Here is a 25,167-nt window from a genome sequence, read left to right as displayed (position 1 = left end):
ACTAACACCCAAACTAACCAATACATGGGGCACTAGACCCCAGGAAGGGCCACGTTTCAGTGGCAGGGCTTAACTGGCATCATTTTTAATTTTTAATTTATTTTTTATTGAAGTATAGTTAAACTGGCATCTTAAAGTTTAAAAATAAGTCTGTGAAATGGTAAATTTTATGTTGTGTGTATTTAATCACAACAAAAAAAAAGTCTGGAAAAGCTGAGGCTGATAACGAGTAATTTAACTGCTTGCCAAAGCAAAATTCAGTACTCATTAAAAAACAGCAAAATCCAGACTTTCAAGAAGTTAATACTCTTCATGTCCAGAATTCAATCAAAAAATTACTAAATAAGCAAAGAAACAGGAAAAGGCAATTCATAACCAAGAGAAAAATCATTCAATAGAAAAAGACCCCAAAGTGACAGATGAGAATGTTGAGAGAAATTTTAAATATGCTCAAGAATTTAAAGAAAAACAGGGACATAAAGAAGAGAAAAAGGGAAACCCTAAAGAAATTCCATTTTATTATTCAGGCTGAAAAATATAATATCCGAAATGAAAAATATAATACCTGAAATGAAAAAAAAGTACCAAATGGATTTTTAAAAAGATTGGATGAGACAGAAAAGGAGGTGAGTAAATTTGAAAATACAGCAATAGAAACTGTCCAACCCAGATATCATGACCATAAAAACACTAGAATGTCTATATTTTTATCAAAGTGGACTTTAGGACAAGGAATATTTCATAGGAGAAGAAGACTTAAAATAAATGAACATAGCCTCTGTAACTTGCAGGACAACATCAGAAGGGGGAGGCAGAAGAGATAATGACCTTAAATTTTTCAAGCTGCATGAAAACTATATCCACAGATCCAAGATGTCCAAAGAACACCAAGCAGAAAAACAAAGAAAATCACTCCATGGCATATAATAATCAACTTGTGGAAGCCAGTGATTAAAGAGAAAATCTTAAAAGCAGTCAGAAAACAAAAAGCCACACTATGCACAAGGGAGAAAAGGTAAGAACGACTATCAATTTGTTGTTTGAAGAAAATACAAACCAAAAAAAAAAAAAATTGTTGAACAGCATCTTTAAAGTGCAGAAAGAAAAATAAGTGTTAACCTAGAATTCTGTATCCGGCAAAATAATCTTCAATAATGAAGGCAAAATAAAGACGTTTTCAGACATAAAAACTGAGAGAATTTGCCGTGAGCCGACCTACACTACAAGGAACATTAACGGAAGTTCTTCAGGCCAAAAGAAAATGATACCAAGATGGGTGCTTGACTCTACCAAAGAAACAAAGAGGATAGAAATGGTAAGTGGGAAAATATAAAAGACTTCAGTTTTCTCATTTAAAATTTTTCTCTAAAAGATAACTGACTTTTAAGGAAATAGAAAAGCAATGTACTATAGACTTTACAACATGTGTAAAGTAAAACATATGACAGTAATTGCACAAAAGTTGGGAAGGGGTCATTAAAATGTGTTGCTGTAAGGTTTCTATAGTGAAGTAATTATACATGTGTATACACATATATATGAAGTAATATTATTGGATGGTAGACAATGATAAAGATGCACGTTATAAATCCTGTAGCAACCAGTAGCACACCACCCCCTCCCCAAAAGAAGGGCAGCTAAAAAGTCATTAGGGGAGATAAAAAAGAAAATACCAAAAAAAATTCAATTAATCAAAAATAAACAGAAAAAAGAGGCAAAAAGAAAGACAAATAGAAAAAACAGCAAGCAATATGGTAGACTTAATGATAATTACATTAAATGTAAATGGTCTAACTGACCCTCAAAAGTCAGATTCTCAAACTGAATAAAAGAGGAAGACAGTGATACTACACAAGCACTTTGAATAGAAAGACACAGGTAGGTTAAAAGCAAAAGGATGGATTAAACTAGACAGCAACACTAACCAAAAAAAATGACATAATGTCTGTATTTTTACTAAAGTAGACTTCAGGACAAGGAATATTTCATAAATGTCATGCTTGCCACCAAGAATCAGAAGTGATACAAACAAGAACCCTAAGCGAAACAGCAGTGTCTGGCACGGTTCAGTGGGCACTCAGTACACCCTTCCACGGTCTCCCTAGGAATCAATGTGGGAAAGTGCTAATCACAGGGTGTGTCCTCTGCTCTGCCAAGATTAAGTGGTAATATCATCTAATCCCTTGGACAGGAAGGCAGATAGGCCTTTTGGGTCACCTCCAGCTCATTTCCTGCAATGTCTTCCTCAGGTTAAGGTGGCATTCAGGATACACAAAGTACTTACACTCAAGGGCCCAAGAAACAGTGCACTCTTAACTCTAGATGGGAAACTGGTATCTATTTTCAGTCCATAAACACCAGGTTTGGGGCTTCTTTAAGGTTTTTCCCTTCCTCTAATCTACATGGCTTAATTTATATAATTTATATCCTCAGTTTGTAGAAATGATCGTAAGTTTTAAAAAGAGACAAAAAAGGTGGAAACAATTTATTAATTTATTTCTACATGATTCATTTCCCAAATGGATCCATGCTCCTTGATTAAAGCTGAAATGGAATTTCTACACTCAAAGTCAGGCTTGGCTGGCAGGTTACCAGGGCAACGTGTAGCTCCGGGAGAGCTATGCCCCTCCCACTGACTGTGGCTCAGGACAGAAAGAGGGTTCAGCTGTGTGCGGACTAGATTTGTGCAAAAAAAGCCAGTCACTGCTCCTGGGGAGGAAAACGTTTCCCACTCAGTGCAGGTATGGGAAACCACAGGCTCTGAGTCAGGCTGGCAGGTGTTAATATCAACTCCACCGCTCACTGCCTGTGAGTGGATGCATAAAAATCTCTGAGCCTCAGTTTTCTCATCTCTGAAATGGGACTGTGAACGCTCGTTTTGTAATATTGCTGGGAGGACTGAATGTGTTTGTAATAACACAGTGCTTTATGAAGTAGAGCGGGCACTAAATAATATTATCACACATGATATCATCTAGTGCACATGGTAACTAGTCACAGCCACCGTTTATCAAACTCCTCCTACATGGTGAGCACTGAACTAAAAGTTTATATATAAAACCATATTTAACTTACATAACTGAGACAGGAGGGAAGGGGCAGGGCACAGCTATTACGGGAATGACTCAGCAACTAGCACCAAGATGGTGGAAGTCAACTCCCGACAGACCTGGAGGCCCAAGACGGCAGGAGATTTGACTCCCAGTAGACCTTGAGCTTCATTATATGCTCATTGTAACATATTAGCATGCCAAATGGCACTCCCACAGGCACCATGGCAGTTCCGAGGCTGTCATAAAAGGTCAAAAAGTGGGTGGTGGTTCAATTCCTGGGAAAGCCAGCCCCTTCCCCAACAGAGTTGGAGTAATCCTCCCACTTGTTCGCCTATGAAGCTACCAAGCCCATAAAAACTAGCAACCTCCGACACCTCATGGTCACTCTCCCTTCTGAGAGAGAAGGACCACACCCTGTCTATGGAGTGTGTATCTACTTTTACTTTAAACTAAACACTTACCCCCACACCTTGTGGCCTCTCTGGCCTTCTGAGACGGCCTATGCTCAGTCTATGGAGTGTGCATCTCTCTGAATAAATCTACCTTTACACAACTGTGGCTCACTCTTGATTTCTTTCCTGCACGAAGACAAGGACCCTCACTTGGTGGGGCGTGTCCCAGGGACTCATCTGAGACCTGTGACATAGCCATCCTCTCACGCCCCCTTTTCCTGTATCATAACAAGCCCTCGAGTATTTATCTTTATTTTCAACATCAGGTTTCAGAGAGGTTAAGTGACATGTCCGTGGTCACAAAGCCAGTGAAAGAGTCAGGACTTGGACCCAGGACTAGTCTGGGTCTTTCATGAGTTCATTTATTTTTCTAACATATATTTATTAAGTACCTACTACTCTTCACAACCACACACTGCATTCCTCTGTGATAGATTATTATCTTTTTGTGTATATCTTTTTGAGTGAAAACTGAAAGCTGTTAATGTAAGTTCTTGAATTAGAAAGAGGCCTTCTTGTAAGAATTAAAGCACCACCTATGCTCACAATAATACTGATTTATTTCACTCTTTTCCTAAAACATCCATATACCTGTGCTGTTTTCCTCAGCAAACAGGAGAGCTGAGGCTTTGCGTCTCTTCTCAGCAGAAAGCACCCCCTTTGGTGGGAAGTCGGAACAGCACACAGAGGCTGAGAACCTCCTCTCCCACCGCCCACCCGCTGATTAATTAATGACCTGCGGCTATGGTGTCTGTCCCGCCCCAGGCACTACCTTACGCTTTGTTTTTTCACACGGATCACCTGGCTTAATCCTCGCAGCTCCCCTGTGAGGTGCTAGTATCACCATCTGTTTCATAAATGAGGAGGCTGGGGCCCGCGCAGCCTCCCTGTGAGGAGCCCAGGTTCCGGAACTTGCTGTGGTCACAAAGCTAGAGGGTGGCAGGGCTGGGATTTGAATCCAGGCAGTCTGCCAGGCCTGAGGGTTTCCTTCATGTTATTTCCCTCTGTTTTTGCCAAGGAGAGGATTTGAATTCCCCTAAGTTAAGCGCTCATATGACACAATTCTACTCCAGGTTAATGACTCTAGGCCCTATTGTCTTGGGCTGAGGGGTGCCCCTTCTCCTCCAAGAGACCCTAAACTCTCTCTGGTCAAAGAACTAGCTGAGATCTGTACAGGGTAGGAGGTCGGTCAATGTCCGAGGCAGGAAAGAAGAAACAAAAGAGGAAAGGTGGGAGGCAGAGGAAAGGCAAACAAGCGTCAGTCCACAAACAGCATCTCTGCAAGGAGATCTCACCTTCTGCAGCCTCTTCCTCTCAGCCTCCACTGATGAGCGGACTGATTTGATTTCCACCGTGTGCTTCTTCACCAAGTCCTCCAGTCTCTTCACCAGCTGGTCTTTGAGATGTTTCTTCTCCTCTTCTGTCTGATGTTTGATTTTACGAAGGTCTTCTTCGTACTGCCGCTTCATATATTCCGTCTCAATATCTGCCTCTTTCTTGGTCTATAAAAAGAGAGAGGGCTCGTAAAATCGCCCAGGTGGGGCGAGGAGCCAGGAGTCACCATTTCTCTTTTGTGTAACTTCTACGATGTTGATACACTAATTTTAAAGCATGTATCACAAGGTATAATGAAGTTTATAAAACTACATGTTTGATATTTGTAAGAGACTTCACTTTATCCACCATCAGAGAAGGGCTTTTTGGAAGAGTGTATCTATTGTCATCGGATCAGATGCTCCAGGACCATACTGTGGTGGTTTATGAAGAATGCTGTGTTTAGACTGGGGAACATAAAGCAGGAATCCTAAACAAGTTTCCAGTCTCCCAGGAGCCGACGATAAGGAATTGGGAGAATTCTGCTACATTCTGTCTCCTAGTTTCAAATGACTACAGTTGGCAGGCTGTTGGCTGGAACTTAACACCCACGCATCCACCCCTGAAACTACAGGACCAGCTGCTTCCAAGTGGACCAGTCGTGGCTGGAGACTGGCCTCCTTCCAGCAGAGCCTCCTGTGGCTTCTCCACCCCCAGGGCTGCGTCAGACACTACCTGTGCATATGTGCCTCCTTTTGTGGACGGACACTCCTTGGCAAAGTTCTGATCCTGCTGAGGATGAAGACTGCGGGCTTCCAAACCATTCTCCTTCCCTAGGGCTTCACTCTCTGAAACTTGCTCCGTCTTCATGTCATCTGCAAGCACAAGTTTCAACATCATCTGGAATGCCCTTGGCCTTGGCCTCCTGCCCCAGGCCTCTGCAGTAGGGTCAGCATTCTGCTGTTCAGCTGTTTTGCCCACGACTCCCCTATGTAATCCCTGCTCCATGGCCTTCTGGCCTCAGGCATGGTCAAGGTGGTGACTGGCCCAAGTAGCATCTTGAGTTCAAACAGTTGCCTGCTTTCCCTTCTTAATCTAGTCATGTTCACATTTTTTTGATTGTGCTTTCCATAGGATGTTCCTGGATATATGTACATTGAAAGAATTTAAATTCAAAGGAATTTAAAGTACAAGACAAAAATAAATGCAACTAGAACTGCTCAATTTCTCCCCACATTCCCTGAGTACTCGTGCCCTACTTTTGAGACCACTGCTCTAGACTCTCCATAACCTCTGGTTCCAACTTGTCCTCCAGCTCTTTCCACCCAGAGGTGATTTATTCTTTCCCAGATACCTCACTTCCCTGCTTCCTGGGCCGTACCCATGACACCAGAGTGTGCTGTGGGCTGTAACGTAACTGACCCATAAGCTCCCTGGAAGCACAGCCCATCTCGTGCCGTGGTATTATCTCCCGGTGTCAAACTGACCACCCCATACTCTGTATTCAAGAACTTTCTGATGTGGGAGCTTAGTGGAAAGCACTCTGGAGTCAGATAATCTTAGATACAAACACCAGCTCTGCCTCCAGACAGTTGGCTGGCCGTGAGTCAGCCACCTAACCTTTCTCAGCCTCATTTTTTTTTTCACCTGTAACACAGGATACTGACAAAATTATTGGGAAGACACAATTACACGACCGTGTGAATGATGTTTGAGTATAAGGCGTTGTCTAAGTCTGGGGAGAAGCCAGGGCTGAGAAGCTCAGGCCCTTGGTGGACCAGATAGGGGGCATCTGGGGGCCAGAGATCCTTTTGCAATATGCCTTTTAGATACCTAGCCTGTGGCAGCTCTGGGTGTCGGCTCACCTGTGTCCTGCAGGCACTGGATTCGGCCACCAGGTGGGGCAGATCAAACAGCCCTGCCCTCCATTTTGATCCCTCAGCAGTCTCAAGGCTGCAAGCAGGGCCATGTCAACCTGGTGGCCAACCTCTGATGTGTAAGGAGATTAGTCATTCAGGGCATCTCACCTGTTTTCTGTGCAACATGACACTCCTGCAGCATCAGCCTGTCTTTGGCAACAGCCAGCTTCTCCCCCAGTTTTTTGGCAGTGCTTTTCAACTCCGAATTCTCCTGTCGAGCCTCCTTGAGCTGCACATCCAGGTCCTAAACAGACAGAAAGAGTTTCATTTCTCTGATTACGGTTCTGTGGAGAGACATCCTATGCACACAGAATCTACATCAGATCTGAAAACTGGGCCAGTGCACAGTATATGCCCTTAGTCTCTGGAATTCAGTGTCTCAGGGTTCATCAAATCCCTACTCATCCTCTGATTGGCTGTGTGACCTTGGGCAAGTTACTTAACCTTTCTGTAGAGGATTAAATGAGATAAAGTATCTGGGGCAGAAAAAATGCTCAGGGGGTAGGAGGAATATTAGGTGCTGCTACTTTTAGAGATGGGCTCTGTGAGTCTGTGAGGCTCACACAACTAACTGACTTGTCAACGGTCTGGCTTTCCACAAAGTCCCAAGGATTTTAGGACGAGCAAGTTCTCAGGAGTGAGTGGGGCCTTTAGAATTCAGATGACCTGAGTTCAAAATTTTTTAGCCATGTGCCCGGCTGGGCCAGTCCTTAAGCATCTCAATTTCAGTTTTATCCTCTCATTTGTAAATTCTAAGTCTCACAGCTCTCTGAGGGCAGTGATCAAGTCCAGCTGGGTGTCTCTTGCCCACAGCCCCGGCCTGGCACATGGTAGGTGTCCCACAGATACTTGCTGAGTGAATGTAGTTGAACTCAGTGGCGATAATAATGCTCACTCTGGCAGAAGTCAAGTGCTTTGCACAGTGAGTGCCGGACACACAGCAGGTGTTCAGTATTAGGGGCCATGCTCACCACCCCATTTGGAGGCTGGAAGAGGCCCTGCCTTACCTGAATCCTGTCCTTCAGCTTCTGGGCGTACTTCTTCAGGTCGCTGATCTTGCGGCCTCTGTGCTCCAGATCCCCTTCCAGCTTGCGGACCTGGGCCTGCAGGGCCGACTCCTGGACCTGGAAGTTCTTGCGGAGGTCGGTCTCCTTCTCCTGCCACTGCCACAGGGCCTCGCTCACCGACTGCTGCATGGCCTGCCGGATGGCCTCGTTCTCCCGCTCGTAGGTGGCCTGCAGCTCCTCGGCCTTGCGGGCGTAGTCCTTGCTCAGCTGCTGGTTCTCCACCCGGAGCCGCTCCACTTCCAGCAGGACCTCCCGCATCTCGGGGCCGCAGCCCGGCTCTGCCTTGGGGTCGGGGCCCTCCTGGGAGAGCCGGCCCCACCGGGGCGCCTCGTGGCCGCTCAGGTGCCGGAGCCTCTTCTCGTAGTCGGCCTTGAGCTCCAGCATCTCCTTGGAGAGGCTGAGGACCCGCTCTGCGTGCTCGGCCTCCACCCTCAGCTCCCTCTCTTTGGTCTCCAGCCTGCACGTGGCCGACTGGGCCAGCGCCTCCTGCGTCAGCCTCTTCTGCAGCTCCAGGGCGCTCTCCAGGGCCTGGATGCGCTGGAGCAGGGCCTCCTGCCCCGCGCGGCCCTGGTCCTGCAGGAGCCTGGCCTCGGTCTCCGCCACCGCGTCCCGCAGCTCCTCCTGGTGGGCTTCGCGCAGCGCCTCCATGCTGGCCTCAGCCTCATCCTGGCGGGTGTTCAGGGCATAGATCACCTGCAGGAAAATGCACAGAAGCCCTTTAGCGTGAGGAATGCAGGTGTGGGGGTGAGGGGCCATGTGACCAGAGATGTCTGTGACCGTGACGGTCACTCAGGCTGACCCCTACGAGCCGCACCTGAGAAGAAGACTTGTGTGGAGGTGATTTGTCAGCACCTGTCCCCAGGAGAAACCTGTAAGGGTGCAGGGAAGTGAGACAGGGAAGTGATGGAAGCAAAGCGAGCGTGACACTGCCCGAAGGCCCACAGACGGCGTCTGCAGGAGTGCCGTGGGCACCAGCAAAGGGTTTAAACACCTGGGACACAAAAAGAACCCCTAGAAAACAAAACAGAACAAAACACAACAAAGCACTAGAAGACAGAACTCAGCAGTGCATAAAAAGGATTATACACCCTGACCAAGTGGGATTTATGCCAGGAATGCAAAGTTGATTTAGCATCTGAAAATCAGTTAATGTCATGCAGCACATGAACAGCAAAAGCCACATGACTGTCTCAATAGACGCAGGAAAAGCATTTGACAAAATCCAAGACGTCTTCCTGACAGATACACTCACTAAACTAGAATCAGAAGGGACCCTCCTCCTCCCAATAAAGCACATCTGTGAAAACCCCACTGCTCACATCGCACTCCACGGTGAAAGATGGACCATTCTCCAAAACTTCGGGAACAAGACATGGCTGTGTGGACGGGAGAAGACAGGCGGGCAGGAGGATGGCAGGGGGCTGAGGCACTGCGAATGACTCCCGGGTTCTTGGCCTGAGCAACTGGCAGATGTTTACCGAATGAGAAGGACTGCACAGAGCAGGAGTGGGCAAGAAGAGCAAGAATTCTGTTTTGGACCAAGCAAATCTGATATGACCCTAGATGGCCCCAAGGCAAACAGGGAAATGTCTGTTGTTCAGAGGAAGGAATCTGAGCTGGAGATGAAGGGCGTGCAGAATCAGGGTTGCTTCGTTGTTGGCCTGAGATTCCAGAGCACATCTGCCCGACCGTGGAAACGACCCCACGGAGAACGCAGAGGGGAAGCCCCAGGAAAGTGAACAGAGAGTGAAAGTCCCCAAGAAGGTAGCACACGTTGGTTGGTTTTGCGAGCACGTCCTCATGGGAGGAGAAGGAAAGGGGAGGGTGGAACCGGTGAGTGGGACTTTGGAGAACGATGGGGCTCTCACCTTGGAGAGGTGACAAGTGGCTTCTTCCTTCCCAGTGAGACAGGAGGTGATGTCAGGAACTGACAGTGGGCTGAACTGGAGGACAGAGAAGGCGTGAACTCACTTTTAGGGAGGGGAAAGTGGACTGTTCAGATTGGGGGGCAGCGCTGAAGGCTGTCTTTATGAAATCAGCTCCCCGCTTTGCTCTGAGATATTCCTCAGCCACATTTGGCTGAGGGAGTCCAGGCAAGGCGAGGAAGGATGGTGGGTCATCATGGGCCAGGGTGGGATTTGGTGAGTATGACACAGGGAGAGATGGACGAGGCAGCTGAGGGGTTTTCAGGAGTCAATATGCTGGAAGGAGGGGACAGAGGCAGGTTTTTGGCGATGACAAGGTCACGGGTGTGGTGAAAGGAGGGTATGGCTGAGGCGGAGTGAAGGACAAGATCTCTGGAGGTGAGAAAGTCAAGAGACTCAGAAATCAAGGGGCCAGGTGGGCTCCGACGTGGGTGTTGCCCTCACTGGGAGTATTAGATGACGAGGATGACTAGGCGTCAGTGCTGGGCACTCCACTGGCTCCCCCGGGCATTTAAGAGAAGAAACATTCTTCTTAAAAGTCCCCACCACACAGTTCCATACGTACTGATCTTAAACCTTCGTGGGGTGCTGGTTTTTCCTTGTTCATGAGGCTTGTCTAGTGAACTAGACTGTAATTTCATCATCAGTTTCCTACTGCTTATTAAGACTTCACCCATGGTTTTCAAACCGTATCCCTGATAGCCCTGAGTCCCTTGGTAAGACTGAGGGCCATTGCAGGGAGCCTGGTGGGGAAACAGCAGGTGTCCCTTTGACCGGAGAAGACCTGTTCTTACACTGGGGCTTCCCTAATATAGAGTTTAGAAAAATCAAAAAGGTTTCCATTGCTTTAAAAAAGTTGAAAATCAGTGGGCTTAGGTGATTATAAAATAGAAGACCAATCAGAAGCATTATATGAGAGGAAGTTCTGGGTAACTGGTGTGTGTGTGTGTGTGTGTGTGTGATTACAAAACAACTGTTGAAAAGGCAACTAGAGGTGACACATATAATAACAATGGTTTACCTAGAGCCTGCAGAGCTTGGAGAAAGAGTAACCGCATATCCAGGATGCAGCCTAAGAACTTATTTTTCACTGTCTACGTGTGCCTGAGCTATTGGTCTATTGTCTGTCTCCCTCGCTAGAATGGAGGCTCCGAGAGAGAGGAGCTTGGTCTTTGTACCTCATGGCTCATCTCCAGGGCCTGGCTCAAGGTGGACACTCAAAAGATTTCTTAAATGGATGACTGAATGAAGGAATCAGAGCTCTGTCTGGAAGGACATAGTTGTAGACGAGTGTGAGATGAGCCTGCCATCTTGTGAAGCCTTGAGAGAACAGTGCTCCTTTGAAAATCACGAATCCAACACTCTCTGATGTCAAAGACAAGGGGAGGAAGTCCCTTCACCCTCCTAGAAGATTCCACAATGAAACGAAGCCGCTGAGCCCACAGCTCTTCCTTCTCATCACATGTGCACAGGATTTCAGTCGTTTCTCTGGCTTCCAGTGTCGTGTATCCAAGAGTACCCCAGAGTATCTGGGGTAAGTGAATGCTGAACGTGCTAACCCCCTGGTTGTAATCTGTGTTAAAAAGAAACACCAGTTTTACAGGATTTACTATATGCCTAGCACAGGGCTAGGTGCTGTACACATACTCATAATCTCAGAGAAAACTCATGGCAACTCTGCAAAGATGGCACTTTTCTCCCCATTCTAAGTATGAAAAACTGAGGTTCAGAGAAGTTAAGCAACTTCTGCAAAGTCACAAGAGATGAGAAACAGGACCAACTGAAGCGCGTGCTCTCAGCACAGTACTGCACTGTGCCTCGCTGTCCCACTCGAGCACTTATTCATTCACGCGTTTACTGAGTATCTCAGATGTGCCAGGTTCTGTGCTGGGCTCTAGGAGACATGCTGGCCCAGGAGACAACTGAAGTTGCAACCGCAAAAATATTACAATTCAGTGGGAGAGTCAGACAAGAACATGGTAAGTTTCAGGGTGCAAAGTGCCATGAGAGGCATCCATTACTAGGAAAGCACAGAGGAAGGGTCTAATAGAAAGAAGACTTCCCAGAAAAAGTGAGCCTTTCTTCCTCATCCTTGGGGGTGACCAGTTCCCTTTTACGTGTCAACCTCTGTGTTGGCAAGAACAACCTGACTTCCTTGTGTTGTCTCATAGCACGTGGTATAAAGTTGAGACGTCTGAAAACTCCCCATGGGCACACCCTTGACTTAACACAAGATCAGATTCCAGGTTGGCGGTAACAGAGAGGGTCTCACACTGTGCGCACAGAAAGTCTTGGGGCACTTTGGCTTGTACACATTTGTTCATGGTGTCTTGCAATTAAAATCCCCAAGCCATCCCCACAAAAGGCTGCCCAAACTGTTCTGTTAGGCTGAGATCTGGTTACAGAACTTTTGGCTTATCAGGGCTGCCAGACCCATCCTCTCCTGCCTTTCCCTGGAAGGTTACTCCAAGGGTCGTGTGTATTACCTGGAAAATATGTTATGTTATGTAGCGTATCATATTATATTCATCACCATTTTTTATACACATACATGTTCATTTGCACCATGATCTTTTTAAAATTTCCCAGATATCTTGGAGGTTATGCCATTTCTGTACAATTTTTTTCAAAAGTCAATCAATTTTCCATATTTTTCAGCTTCACTGAGGTATAAGTGGCAAAATTCCTCATTTTTATTTTTGGCTGCTTCATATGCCACATCATACAGATGTGCTATAATTTATTTCTCTGCTCCCTGCTGATAGACATTAAGTTAGTTTCTCTATGGAAGATTATTGATGTGTTGACTTCAATGTTATTAAATCAAATTTTCTTTACTCTTTTTTTTCCATTCCTGCTGGTGAACTTGAGGTCTGCTTTTTGCTTACTAATGTAACTAATGAAATTTCAGAGCTCAGCCTTAAAAAACTCAAGTCTTCATAATTAATAGAGAATCTTAGGAAAGAGATTAAAAAGGTGTCTTCTCTCTGTGTCATGGGGGGAGAGATGCCATTTCGTGTCATAAAGCTAATTTTAAGAGTTTGTAGAACATTAAGAAGCATCAAACCCATTTCCCTGTACAACATGGAGACGTGTGTGAATGTTCACAACTGTGACCATGGCCAGGGCGCTCCCAGGACTACTCCGTGGGGACATCTTGCCTCCTCTCAAGTCAGTCTCTTCTTTTCCACTCTCTCCACTTCCTCACTCTCCCAAACTTGCTCTCTGAGCTTGCCCTCTTTCTTCTCCTAGTCCAAGAGTCTCTTTCTGTCTTAACATTCCTCCTTCTCAGCCACAACCAATCATTTCGACTACTTTCTTATTGATATCTTCAAATCCCCTGCCCACCTCATCTTTAGCCTCACATCTTTGGTATTATCAACATCAGATCAGCCCACCCACCTCAGCTCTTTTCAAACATCACTAACTGGTACTTAAGATTTCCAGCCTTGTCAGTGCTCTCCATGTTGTTACCATTTACTTGAGTTGTCTTATAGTAATTCCCATTCCTCTTTCCCATAAGGGCTATTCTGATTCTCTGCCATGTTTCTTAGGGCTACAAGCCTAATTCCTGGCCCACTTCTACTCTCCTAGCGCATCCTATTATCTCCTGTGTTGTGAAGGAGAAACAATGAAGAGCTTGGACTCGAGATGCAACCAAACTCAGCTGGAGTCCTAGCTTCACTGACTCTGAGCTGGAGCCATATGGTTCAGTCTGTCCGGAATTCAGTTTCTTAGCAGTAAAATGGGATTAACAACAGCACCTCGTAGGGCTGTACTGATGGCTGCAACAGATAGTGCACAGAAATGCCGGATATCCAATAACTACGGAATGAATATTACCTTTTATCAAGAGAAAAAAGACTTGGACTCTTAACTGCAGGCTGGAAAAAAGCTGGAGTATTTGGTAATTCTTGGTGCAGTGCTGAAGGCAGACGCAGACTGATGTGGTTAAGCAGAGAATGTGGGATGGGCAGGGGAGATAAGGGACGTGTGCCATTCTTCTCCAAAACCACTGGTGAAGGGAATAGGGACAAGAGGGCAGAGGACTAGAAGGGCAAACAGGAGCAAAATAAGGTGCGGGTGGGGCACTAGAGGAAGGCACATAAGAATTTAATAGGAAGGAAAAGATGCAAGAGAAATGGTATAAGTCAAGATAAATGAGTTTTACTTGGAAAATTAGGGGAAAGTGTGAGGAATTCCACCTCCTATATAAAGTGTCCTTTAGCTCCTTATAGGTAGTAGAAACTTACCCCATTCATCTGTCCTCCAGTGCATTTGGACCACTTGGTTGTTATGGCCCTTTCATGTCATATTATGGACATTTAGGTGCTAGATGTTGAAATAAACTGTAAGCTTCATAAGAGTAGAGACCTCAGCTGATGTATTTCATAGTTCCCCATGCACCTAGCATGATGCCTGGCTGGATTCAGACTCACACTGTGTTTCCAGTTAGACTGAAGGAGAACTTGGTAAGGGGTGGCGAGAGATTGAAAGAATAGGAGTCCAGAAGAGAGACCTGTAGGGGCAGAGGCCCTGAAGTGGGACACGCATGAAACAGACAAGCATGACAACTCAAAGACTAGGCTTTGGAGTCTACGCTGCCTGGGTGCAGATCCTATCTGCCATCGTGTGGATGCCGGACAATGTCTGGATGTTTGCTAGCTGCGTGACTTTGGGCACACTACAAAATCTCCCTGGGCCTCAGTTTCCTCATTTATACAATGAGGAGAATAAAGTTCCTGCTTTATGAGGTTACTGAAGGATTAATTGAGATACTGCTATAAGGCACGTAGCATAGCTCACAGGAAGCACCTGATGAGACCCAGCAGTAGCCATTATGGTTGTCCACGGGACAGGTAAGCCTGATGGAGATTTTGGTGGCAATGGCACGTCTCTTAAGGAAGGCAGTGCAGGACGATGATGGAGCTGAGGTCCTCTGGAGTGAGAGAGAGATCTAGATTTCACTTCCATGTGCAGAGATCGCTGGTGTACCCAGTATCTGAACCCTTAACTTTTCCATGGGCACAATGCCACATTTCTCAGCCTCCCTTCCAGCTTGGAGCAGCGAAGTGATCAAGTTCTGCCTGGCTGGACATAAACAGATGTGTCATTACTTCTTCTGGGATGAGTCTTCTATTTCCGAGCCTTCTATTTCCTTCTATTTCGTTTTGGACCATGAAGTGGACGCCACAGGCTGAGGTTGGCAGAACAATGAGACAGCATCTCTGACCCAGTGGAAGGTCATGCCAGCCCCAGGGAGGATTCCAGCTGGACTGCATTTTAGTTTTCTCTCATTCATGGACAAACCTAATTCTGTTTGATATATATACTTCTCAACTCTATCTTTTAAAAATTGCTTAAGTCATTTCACATCTTGAAGCCTCAGTTTCTTGCCTGTAAAATAGGGATAACCCAGAGTTGGAGTTTTTTTGGTTTTGTTTTTGTTTTTTGAGAATCAAATAAGATGACATTGTTTAACAGTCTGGCACATAGCAGGTAGTCATTATGTTTCCTTCCTTTGTCTTCTCACCCTATGCCCTCAGCAAGAAACAGCCCTTGTTTTTGGAGACAGTCTGCTGCCCTCCAGCCCCCCCCCCCCACTCTCAGCAGCTGGAATTGTCGAGCAGATTCTGAGCATACGCACCTTCCTCCTGGGCCTGGTGTCTCCCAGTCACTTGGCAACCCTCCTCCTGCCACCTGCTGCTTCCTTCCACTCACCACCCACTCAACTGAAACATCAAAGCAACGAGCTCAAGTCTCATTTGTGAATCCGCCTCCTCAGGAGGAAGCCGACTTCAGAATTCATCAAGGGACATGAATAATTCAGCAGCCAAGATACTGAATGCTGAGCCAGTCACAATGTCTTCCCAAGGGTTTTAGAAATCCACCCTAACGGTTTGATTTCAGAGAAAATTTCAACAGCGAGCCTGTTAAGGTCTTAGAGGTTGAGTACTGTAGGTTTAACAAAGTCACAATTAATGCACTCTGAGCATCAGATCCTGAGGAAAGTTTCCATCGAGTCTGGCAGCAGGAGTCAGCAGTGAAATGGAAAAGGATAACAGGAAATAACAATATTTATTGAGTGCCCAGAGGATAACCTTCTCTGGGCCAGGTAATATACATAATATTTTTCAATTAATCTAACACTTTTACAAAGTGGACTTTCTCATGCTTACCCCTATTTTACAGATGGGGAAACTAACAGGTTAACTCAACATTTAGGGACAGAGCATGGTGCTTAAAAGGACGCTTTGGAGCCCACGGGACCTGGGTTCACTTTGCAGCTCTGCATCTTTCTAGCTGTGTGACCATGAGGGAATGTTGAGTCTCTCTGATTCTCCATCAGCTCATCTATGACATGGGGGGAGACACGCAAGCCCATCAGTACATTGGTGGTATCTGAGGTGCTTTGCTAGACGTCTGCTAGAGAAAGGCACGGGGGCGGCAATGATCACATTGCTCCAGTAATTCTCCCCCTTCCTTCTTGCATCACCATCAGTGGATCACTCCCATCAGCGTTCCAATGTGCTATAATTTTTACCAGTAACAAAAAAGTCCTTCTTTTAATCCCACATCCCCCATTTTCTGCCCCTCTTTATAGCAAACTCCTCAAATACTTTGTTTATACGCACTGTCACTAATTCCTCTCCTCCCTTTCTCTCCTAAACCTTCTCCAGTCAGGCTTTCCACCTGATTAATCCACCAAAACAGCTCATCACGGTTTCACTAATCACCTCCGTGTTGCTAGAACAACAGCCAGTTCTCACTCTTCATCTGTGCAACTTTTCAGCAGCATTTCACGTAAGAAATCACTTCCGCCGCCTTGAAACGCTGTCTTCACTTGGCTTCCAGGATACAGTTAGATGAGAGGGACCCTTCTACTGACCACTGACCTCTCCCTCTCATCTGATTGGCTAGTTCTTCCTCATCTCCCGTCCTTCAAATAGGAGCGCCCCAGAGCTTAGACCTCAGACTGTTTCTCTTCTCTAGAAACATTTTCTTGGGATCTCATCCAATCTTACAATTTTAAGCACACTTTATTTGTTAATGTCTCCCAAATTTACATGTCCAGGCTGGACGTGTCACCTGAATAGTAGACTCACACCCTGTTGCTTACCAATATCTCCAATTAAATATCTAACATACATCTCAAATTAATTCTGGATTTTTCCTTCAAAACCTACTCTTCCCACAATATTCCCCATTTCACTTCATGGCAACTCCCTTTTTCCAGTTGCATAGGTCAAATTTTGGAGTCTATCAACAAGCACGTGAAAGGATGCTCAACCTCCTGGGCATATCCTGGAGGAAACTCTAATTTAAAAAGATACACACGCCCCAATGTTCACAGCAGCACTATTTACAGTAACCAAGACATAGAAGCAACCTAAATGTCCATCAACAGATGACTGGATAAAGAAGTTGTGGTGTATACCAAGTGAAGTAAGCCAGAAAGAAAAAGAAAAATACCCTATGATACCACTTGTATGTGGAATCTAAACACACACACACACATACAAATGAACTTATTTACAAAACAGAAAGAGACTCACAGACAGAAAAAGCAAACTTATGGTTACCTGGGGGGAAAAGGGGTGGGGAGGGATAAGTTGGGAGTTCAGGATTTGCAGATACTAACTACTATATATAATAGTGCTTATATATATACGTATTATATATATGTGTGTGTATATATATATAATGTAGTGTGTGTGTGTGTATAGTGTAGTATATACATATATAATGCTATGTATAATAATATAATGGATAAACAAGGTCCTACTGTATAGCTCAGGGAGCTATATTCAATATCTTGTAGTAACCTATAATAAAGAATATGAAAAGGAATATATGTATGTATATGTATGATTGAAACATTATACTGTATACCAGAAATTGACACAACGTTGTAACTGACCATACTTCATTAACCACCCCCCCAAAAAAAGATGCTCAACATCACAAAACAATCACTAGGGAAACGCAAATTAAACCTACAATTAGCTACCACTTCACACCTACTGGGATGGTTATTTAAAAAAAAAAACAGAAAATAAGTGCTAATGAGGATGTGGAAAAATTGAAACCTTTGTTCGTTGCTGATGGAAATGTAAAGTGTGCTGCCACTGTGGAAAGTGGTATGGTGGTTCTTCAAAAAACTAAACACAGAATTATCATATGATCTAGACATTTGTACACTCATGTGCACAGCCTTATTCACACAAGCCAAAAGGTAGAAACAAACCAAGTGTCCATTGATGGATGAATGGATAAACAAAATCTGGTACATACACAAATGATATATTCTTCAGCCTTAACAAGAAAAAAATTTTGACCCTGGATGAACCTTGAAGACACTACGCTAAGTGAAATAAGCTGGTCACAAATGACAATCACCTTATAATTCCACTTACATGAAGCACCTACAGTAGTGAGATTCACAAAGTCAAAAAGTAGAACGGTGGTTGCTGGTGGCTGGAGGAGGGGATACTGGGGAGTTGTCACCTAATGGGCACAGAGTTTCCGCTTGGGAGGATGAAAAAGTTCTAGAGATGGATGGTGGTGATGGTTGCACAACAATGTGAATATATTTAATGCCACTGAACTGTACACTTAAAAATGGTAAATTTCATGTAATTTATATTTTACCACAATTAAAAAATGGTTAAAATTTTTTTGAAGTCATGCTTATCTCAAATCTGTCTTTGACATCCCAAATCTACTCCATCAGCCAATCCTGAATCTCGTCACTTCTCACCATCCCATCCTGCGCTTGATCTGAGTCATGAGCACCTCTCACCTGGCCCATTTCAATGGCCACAAACCTTGTTTCCACCTTGCCATCTAGAGTCTGTTAAAAGCCAGTCAAATTATGTCTCTCCACTGCTCAAAACCTTCTGATGACTCACCGCTCAGGAAAAGTCAGAGCCTCACAATGGCCAAAAAGGGGCAATGTGGTCTGGCTCCCATGACCTTTCTGAGCTCACCTCGTCCTCTTCTCTTTCCCACTCACTCCACTCCAGCCACACGGACATCCTTGCCACATCTCACTCGCTCTCTCACTGCATCTCTGTATATACTGTTTCCTTTCCTGGGACCACCATTCTCCTTTGGGTCTCAGCTCACATGCTACCTTATCAGTGAGACCTGCCCTGATTAGCCCCCAAATTCTTGCTCTCCCTATACTTTTTCCTGCTTTGTTTTTCTCCATGTCACCTTTATCTGACATATATATTTAATGTATTTTTTAAAAAAATTTGTCTTCCTTTCTAGAATATGACTTATAGGCAGATAGGGTGTTTTGTCTGTTGAGTTCACTTCCAAAACCCTGGAACAGTGCCTAATGTGTGGAAAGGGCTCGGTAAATATTTGTTGAATGCATGAAGTATCTCTTTATCCTAGCAGAAAGGCATCAGAGTACAGAGGATGCTTGAGCTGGGTTTGGAAAGATGAGCCAATGGCTGCCAGAGGACGAGAAGGGGGAGGAAAGTACAGGCAGGGGAGTGTCAGGAGGAAGAAGCAGCACAAAGGCATGAAATAGGGCGGAATGTGAGGATATATGCAAGGGGGTCCTCCTGGCCACAGCCTGGTGAGGGGCGTTGGCAGGAGGGGAGGAGAGCATGACGCAGTGCTGGACTGATGGTCAGGGATCAGACACTCAAGGGTCCAGCATCCAAGTTAAGGAGTTTAGACTCTATCCAGTTGACGAAGCATGTGGTGATCATGCAGACTCCCACACCTTGCCCCAGAGATCCCGATGCAGTAGGTTGGGGCCAGGGAGAGGCCAGGAGCTGCATTTTTAACATTTGGTTGCTCGGGGCCTCAGACTCTAGAAGCAGATGGGTGCATACTTTGGGGAACTGTGGCTTCCGGGCCATGCAGGAAGCTTTTCTTACAAGATTCTGCCTCTCTAGGGTTATGGGGAATAAAACTCTCCCTAATGGTTTATTTTCTGTGTCAACTTGACAGGGCCATGGGTTGCCGAGATATTTGGTTAAAGGCCTGAACAGAACAAAAGCCTGGGTCAGGGAGAACTCACGCTCTCTGCTTGACTGCTTGAGATGGGACATCAGCCTTCTGTCCTTGGATTGGGACTTACATCGTTGGTTCTCCTGGTTCTCAAGTCTTTAGCCTCAGACTGAGACTTGCACCACCAGCTCCCGCGGGTCTCCAATTTGCAGATGGCAGATTGTGGAACCTCTCAGTTTCCACAATCACATGAGATAATTTCTTATAAGAAATTTCTTTCTATCTACATCCTGTTGGTTGCATCTCTCTGGAAAAGCTTGACTAAGACATTCCCCATTTCCTAAGTTTCAGGACCATTGCCCTGGCTGCACTGTGATGAGGGCAGAGAGAAGACTGAGGGAGGCAGGAGGAGAAGGTAGGTGCATGGGGAAGGCTGGAATTAGTGCAGGGGAACCAGGAAGGGGTGTGGGTTTAAGAGCTTCCCATGAGGAAGAGTGGCAGGGCCAGCGACACCAGGTGTGGGGTGGGGGAGACGGAGGGTTCTGAGGACTCTCTTGCTGGCATGACTGAAGGGGTGTCTGGGCCACTCCACCTCAGAATCATAGCATCCTGGGAGGCCAGAACATGGATAGGCCACTGTCACTGCTCTTGACTCACATCCCTGCCCACAAGGGAGCCCCAACTTCCCCAGCACCAGGTCAGAACAGAGGACTAGCTAAATGTTAAGAAGGAAGTCCTGAATTTGGGTGCTGAAACTCCCGCTACCAGCAGAAGTCATGGAGTGGCTGTCTCCTCCTTCATGGAAGCGGGCTGGAACAGGTCCCAAGGAAGGCTGGGCTGCAAGCAAATGGGCTTGGAATGGATTTCTCAATGGGGTCAGGACGCTAATTAAAATCTCACCATTATCCGTCAGAGAGTGGTTGCAAAGCACTTAGCTGCACATGGCATTGAGCTGTGAGGCAAGCTTCTGAGTAATCGAAGCCCAACTGTCTCTCAAACCAATTTACATGGAGGTGTAGCTGCCAGGTAAGTGCAGTCTCCCCAGAAGGCTCTTAACCAGAGCCCCTCCTCTTACTGGCCGAGGTCAACACTCAGACCCAGGCTCGCCTGCCTTCCAGGGAGTTTCACCACCTGCATAAGATGAGGGACCTGGAAAGGGACCGTCTTTTGAAGCTCGAATGACTTGTTTACAGCTTCTTGGAATGCAAAGACCAGGGCTAGCCCTCTTGGTTAGCCAGCCAACCGTGTCAACAATTACACATACGTGTTGTGATACATCTTTTACAAATAAAATCAATACAAAGAAATGTTAATACCTCTCACAGGAAACACTTTCACACACTTGGAGAAGTAATCCAAGTAGGAGCATCAAAATCTATAACCACACATACAAACAAAACCATGTGAACTTAATAGCAGAAAAAGAAGCTCTTCAAGTTTACCTGCTCAGATTGCGAATTACAAATTTAATTCTGAAAGCAGGCTTTGTGTGTATATCTCTACGGACACGCATATCTATTTGTTCCATGTAAGTGCAACAGCATCGAACGCTAACGTTATTTTTACACAGCACGTTTCAGTTCACAAAGCAGCTTTACAAGGTAAACCCCACAGCATGAAAGATAAATATACTGAGTGCCCGTTGTAAATGACTTATTTTCCCCACTGTTCTCTGTGGGGGAAAAATCACTTTAAACATTTTCCAATTCATGTACCTTCTACATAATCCTCAGATAAACACTACGCTTCAAGAGATATATTCTTGTCCAAACAACCCCTTAACAAAACCCAAAGATCCATTCATGACACGCGGGGTCACCTTTCCAAATCGTATTCTCAGCCGCGGCTGAGTTTCTGTGCTCCGGCAGCACGTGGCTTCAAGTACAGCAGTGGTTTTACTCTTAATCTATGGGGGCTGGGTGAGTGTGGCTCACTTACCTGCACACCCGGAACGGAAGGGCCACACTGGCTCAAGCTCACAGACTAAACCATCTTCTGTCTCTGATTTGTGCTGCCGGGAGCTTCTGCGGGAGAACAGAGCCCAGGCCAGCCCACTGTGTCAAGGACCCCAAAAGTCAGGAGTCGATTTTAAGTTAAAATTTAAAAGATGCAACCTGGTTCTGATTTTGTTTTAAAATTACACACACAAACACACACACACACACACATCAATAAAGTAAAGGGTCAAGAATGTATCAAAACGTAACTATGAAAGTTTAAAAAGCTAAAGCTCTAATCTGTTCTTAGAAAACAGTGATCAGTACATGTATGTAAACTAAAAAAAATGTGTACTATATTGTATATATGTATTTACATGCAGTATAATGTATAGGTGCAGTCAAACTGTAATAATTCCACCTAATAAAACTGAAAAAAAAGAATGTATCAAAATATGACCAAGGTTATTGCTGGATGGTAATAATGAACAGTATTGACTTTTCTCCCCTTTTTTTTTTTAACTTTTGTGCATTCCTCAATTTTTCTATATGAGCATGCACTTCAATTATAATCAGAAAAAAATCTTTTTTTTTAAAGATAAGGATATATCATCAAACTGTTCTGCATCAAACCATTAATCTATAAATGTCTAAGCCTGAGACACAAGCTCTGGAAGGAGAAACACTCAGACAAGGAAGGGCCAAGTCCCAGTGCCTCTCCCGAGGGGTCTGGCTTTGGCCGCACTGCCTCCTCCTGGCTGGTGTATTCTGGTCTAAGCAGCTTCGCTATGGTAAATGTGCTGTCTCTTCCATTATGGACCCTGGTTCCGTGGGGAAGAAGAGTCTAAGGCAGTCTCGTTGCTCTTGTGAGTGTCACCAGGTGTGAAGGTGCCACCTGGAGCTTCAACCCAGGAGACAGGGAGCCATAGGCCACAGGCCACACTGGATGTAGCCAGTCTCTGGCTTTCAGAAATGTGCTCTTGAATTCAATCTCCAACAAACCTCTCCCATGAGTGAAAGTGTGACAGCAATGGTAAGAGCACGTGGCTTTTATAAAGGTGAGGGCACACCTGTTCCCTCTACTGCTGAAAAGTTTCTGCCGTCATTTCCTCCAAACCACCCTCCATGCAACTGCTCTACCTTAGGGTCCCTTCACCCCTTGCCTTGCTGGTGTTCTGTCCAAATCCAAGGACTGACTACAGTCCTGCTTAGTACTCCCCGGGGGCTCCTCATCACCCATCATGGCAGCTCCCAACCTTTTTCTGCCCTACCATCCCTGAGGGTGGGACAATCACCACCAAAGAGGTGGTCTATGGCGAGGGGGGGTTCACCACTGTGGAGTCTGCTAGCTTTGTAGGGACAGAGTCACAATCCATTCAGTTTTGTGTCCAGATGCCAAATATTGGACCAGGCAAACAGCAGGCACATGGTGGGTCTTCTGTGAGAGGCTGTTTCAGTGAACTAGCAGGGACTCTTTGTTACACACCATGGTATCCTCACCACCCTGCAGAACCCCTGATCTAGAGTTTAACAGAGTGTAAATGAATGAATGAATGAATGCGTGATGGAAAAAGTAGAAGAACTCTGTATGACAAAGAGGGGACACCATTCAGAGGTGTTATATGTTAGTGATATTAAGCAGGGCTGCCTTAGAAGAAAGCACGCAATTATTATCCCCATCTAACTTATAAAAAATGCAATTTGGTGATTTTTACTCCTCCCAGAAAATAAATTCAGAAAATAGGAGAAATAATGTTTAGAGAGCACCTAGTATGTGTTAGACCCTGAATCCAGAGCTCTTTTCTCTCAGTTCAAATCCAATAGATGTCTGTACAGTTACACAAATTCCTATCAGCACATTCTGGAGGTGAGTATCTGAGAATTTGCCAGGGTGGGTTCTGGCAGTAAAATTAAATATATAATCATCTCTGTTTTCACAAATGGTGATAGTCTTCTTTCTTTTGGCCAAGTTCCCTTAGCCAGTCTGTAGAAAATACATTCAGTACATGCTCCTGAACAACCCTTATTTGTCTTTAAAAAAGAAAGAAAGGCCTAGGAGTTATGGAATAATGCCCTTTCAGTCTGTCTTGGCCTAATCCTTCTTGTCCAGTAAAAACATATGAAATTCCCTTTAAAATCTTTATGTTTTAACAACCAAATTCTAGAAAAGTATATATTTACTAATCAGGATTCTTCTAGATACAAAAATGGAAATTCAAATCCATTGGACTGGGAAAGAGGGTCATGGACCTGGAAAGCCCAGAGCCAGTGATAGCTTCAGGTACAGATAGATCCAGGCTCTTAAATGATGTCATCTAGGCTGTCTCTTTCCATCTCACAGTTCTGCTTTTTTCTAAATTGGCTTTATTCTTTGACAAACTCTTGGCAAAGTAGCTACAGGTAGCACCAAGATTACATTTTGCCAGCTTAGCACACTCCTGGAAAGAGAGCTCCTCTTTGTTAATAGTTCCAATGAGAATCTCTAAGTTGACTATATTCACCTGGGCTAACACTAATTCCTGGGGTCAATGGGATACAGTAATAACCTTTAATGAAAAAGAATATGAAAATGAATATATGTATGTATAAGCATGACTGGGACACTGTGCTGTGTACCAGAAATTGACACATTGTAACTGACTGTACTTCAGTAAAAAAATTTTTAAATTAAAAAAAAAGGAATACACCGATTGGCTAATTTCAGGTCACACGGGAATCTGGGGAATGGAGCTGACCTGCCTCAACCACATGGACGGAGGACTGAATTAGCACATGGCCAGCTTCTCAAAGGAAGCTGGAGATCTGGTACCAGAAGAATGGGTGCTGTGTCAGCAAGAACAAATGGGTACTTCTGACCCTTCCCAGGAAACCCAGTATGGTTCACTGAGCACGAACTTCAGAACTGGAGGAGAGAGAAGAAAAGGTTAGGACTTGGTCCCTAATCTCACAGAGCAAAGAAGAAGCATGTGTGCAAAACATCCAGGTGGAAAGACGGCGCAGAACGAAGGCCCGGTGGGACCTTGAAGGAAGCACAGGGCCCGCTGCCAAGAGACCTGAGTTCCAAGGTCCAGTTCTGTCCCTCGCAAGCGGTGCGACATAAGGCAAGTCCTCGAACGGATCTCTCTGAGAAAACGAGGCTTCCTCTCCTAGGAAATGAAATAGTCACACTCAGCTGATATTTCCCAAAGGGAATGGATGTGGACAAGGGACTCTAAAGTCAAATAAGCTTGAGGCCTGGGCAGCTCTGGTATAAAGACATTTGCTTAACTGTCTTTACCCCAAGAGTCAGCCATTGAGTTCTCTTTTTTTAAACTATAATGCCAATTAATTTCCCTCATTACATATTTTGGGATATGCTGGGCCAAGAGTTCCTTAGGTTTTGACCTTGTGAGTTAAAGTGTCAAAGGCACAGGACAACAGTTGCTAGAAGGACTCAGGGCTTGGGGCTCCGTCTGTCTGGACAGTCAGTGCAGGCAGGTCTCGAGGGCTGGGAGGGTGTGAACGGGGTTGTGGGGAGCAGAGTGAGGA

General features: G+C 45.2%; 1 protein-coding gene across 1 annotated transcript in view; it reads right to left on the bottom strand.

The window, feature by feature from the left end:
* The window catches only part of FAM184B (family with sequence similarity 184 member B), a 101,225-nt gene that overhangs the window by 39,075 nt on the left and 36,983 nt on the right, over positions 1–25,167 (bottom strand). The window contains exons 2-5 of the mRNA XM_006208107.4: positions 7,746–8,498; positions 6,847–6,982; positions 5,555–5,694; positions 4,801–5,007 (exon numbers count right to left, since the gene is read on the bottom strand). Of these exons, the coding sequence (XP_006208169.2) occupies positions 4,801–5,007; positions 5,555–5,694; positions 6,847–6,982; positions 7,746–8,498 (1,236 nt within the window). The remainder of the gene's footprint in view (positions 1–4,800; positions 5,008–5,554; positions 5,695–6,846; positions 6,983–7,745; positions 8,499–25,167) is intronic.

The sequence above is a fragment of the Vicugna pacos genome, chromosome 2 (genome assembly GCF_048564905.1).
Source record: "Vicugna pacos chromosome 2, VicPac4, whole genome shotgun sequence".
Taxonomy (NCBI): domain Eukaryota; kingdom Metazoa; phylum Chordata; class Mammalia; order Artiodactyla; family Camelidae; genus Vicugna; species Vicugna pacos.
Note: the sequence above shows the minus strand (reverse complement) of the source record. Positions and strands in the feature narration are given on the sequence as shown.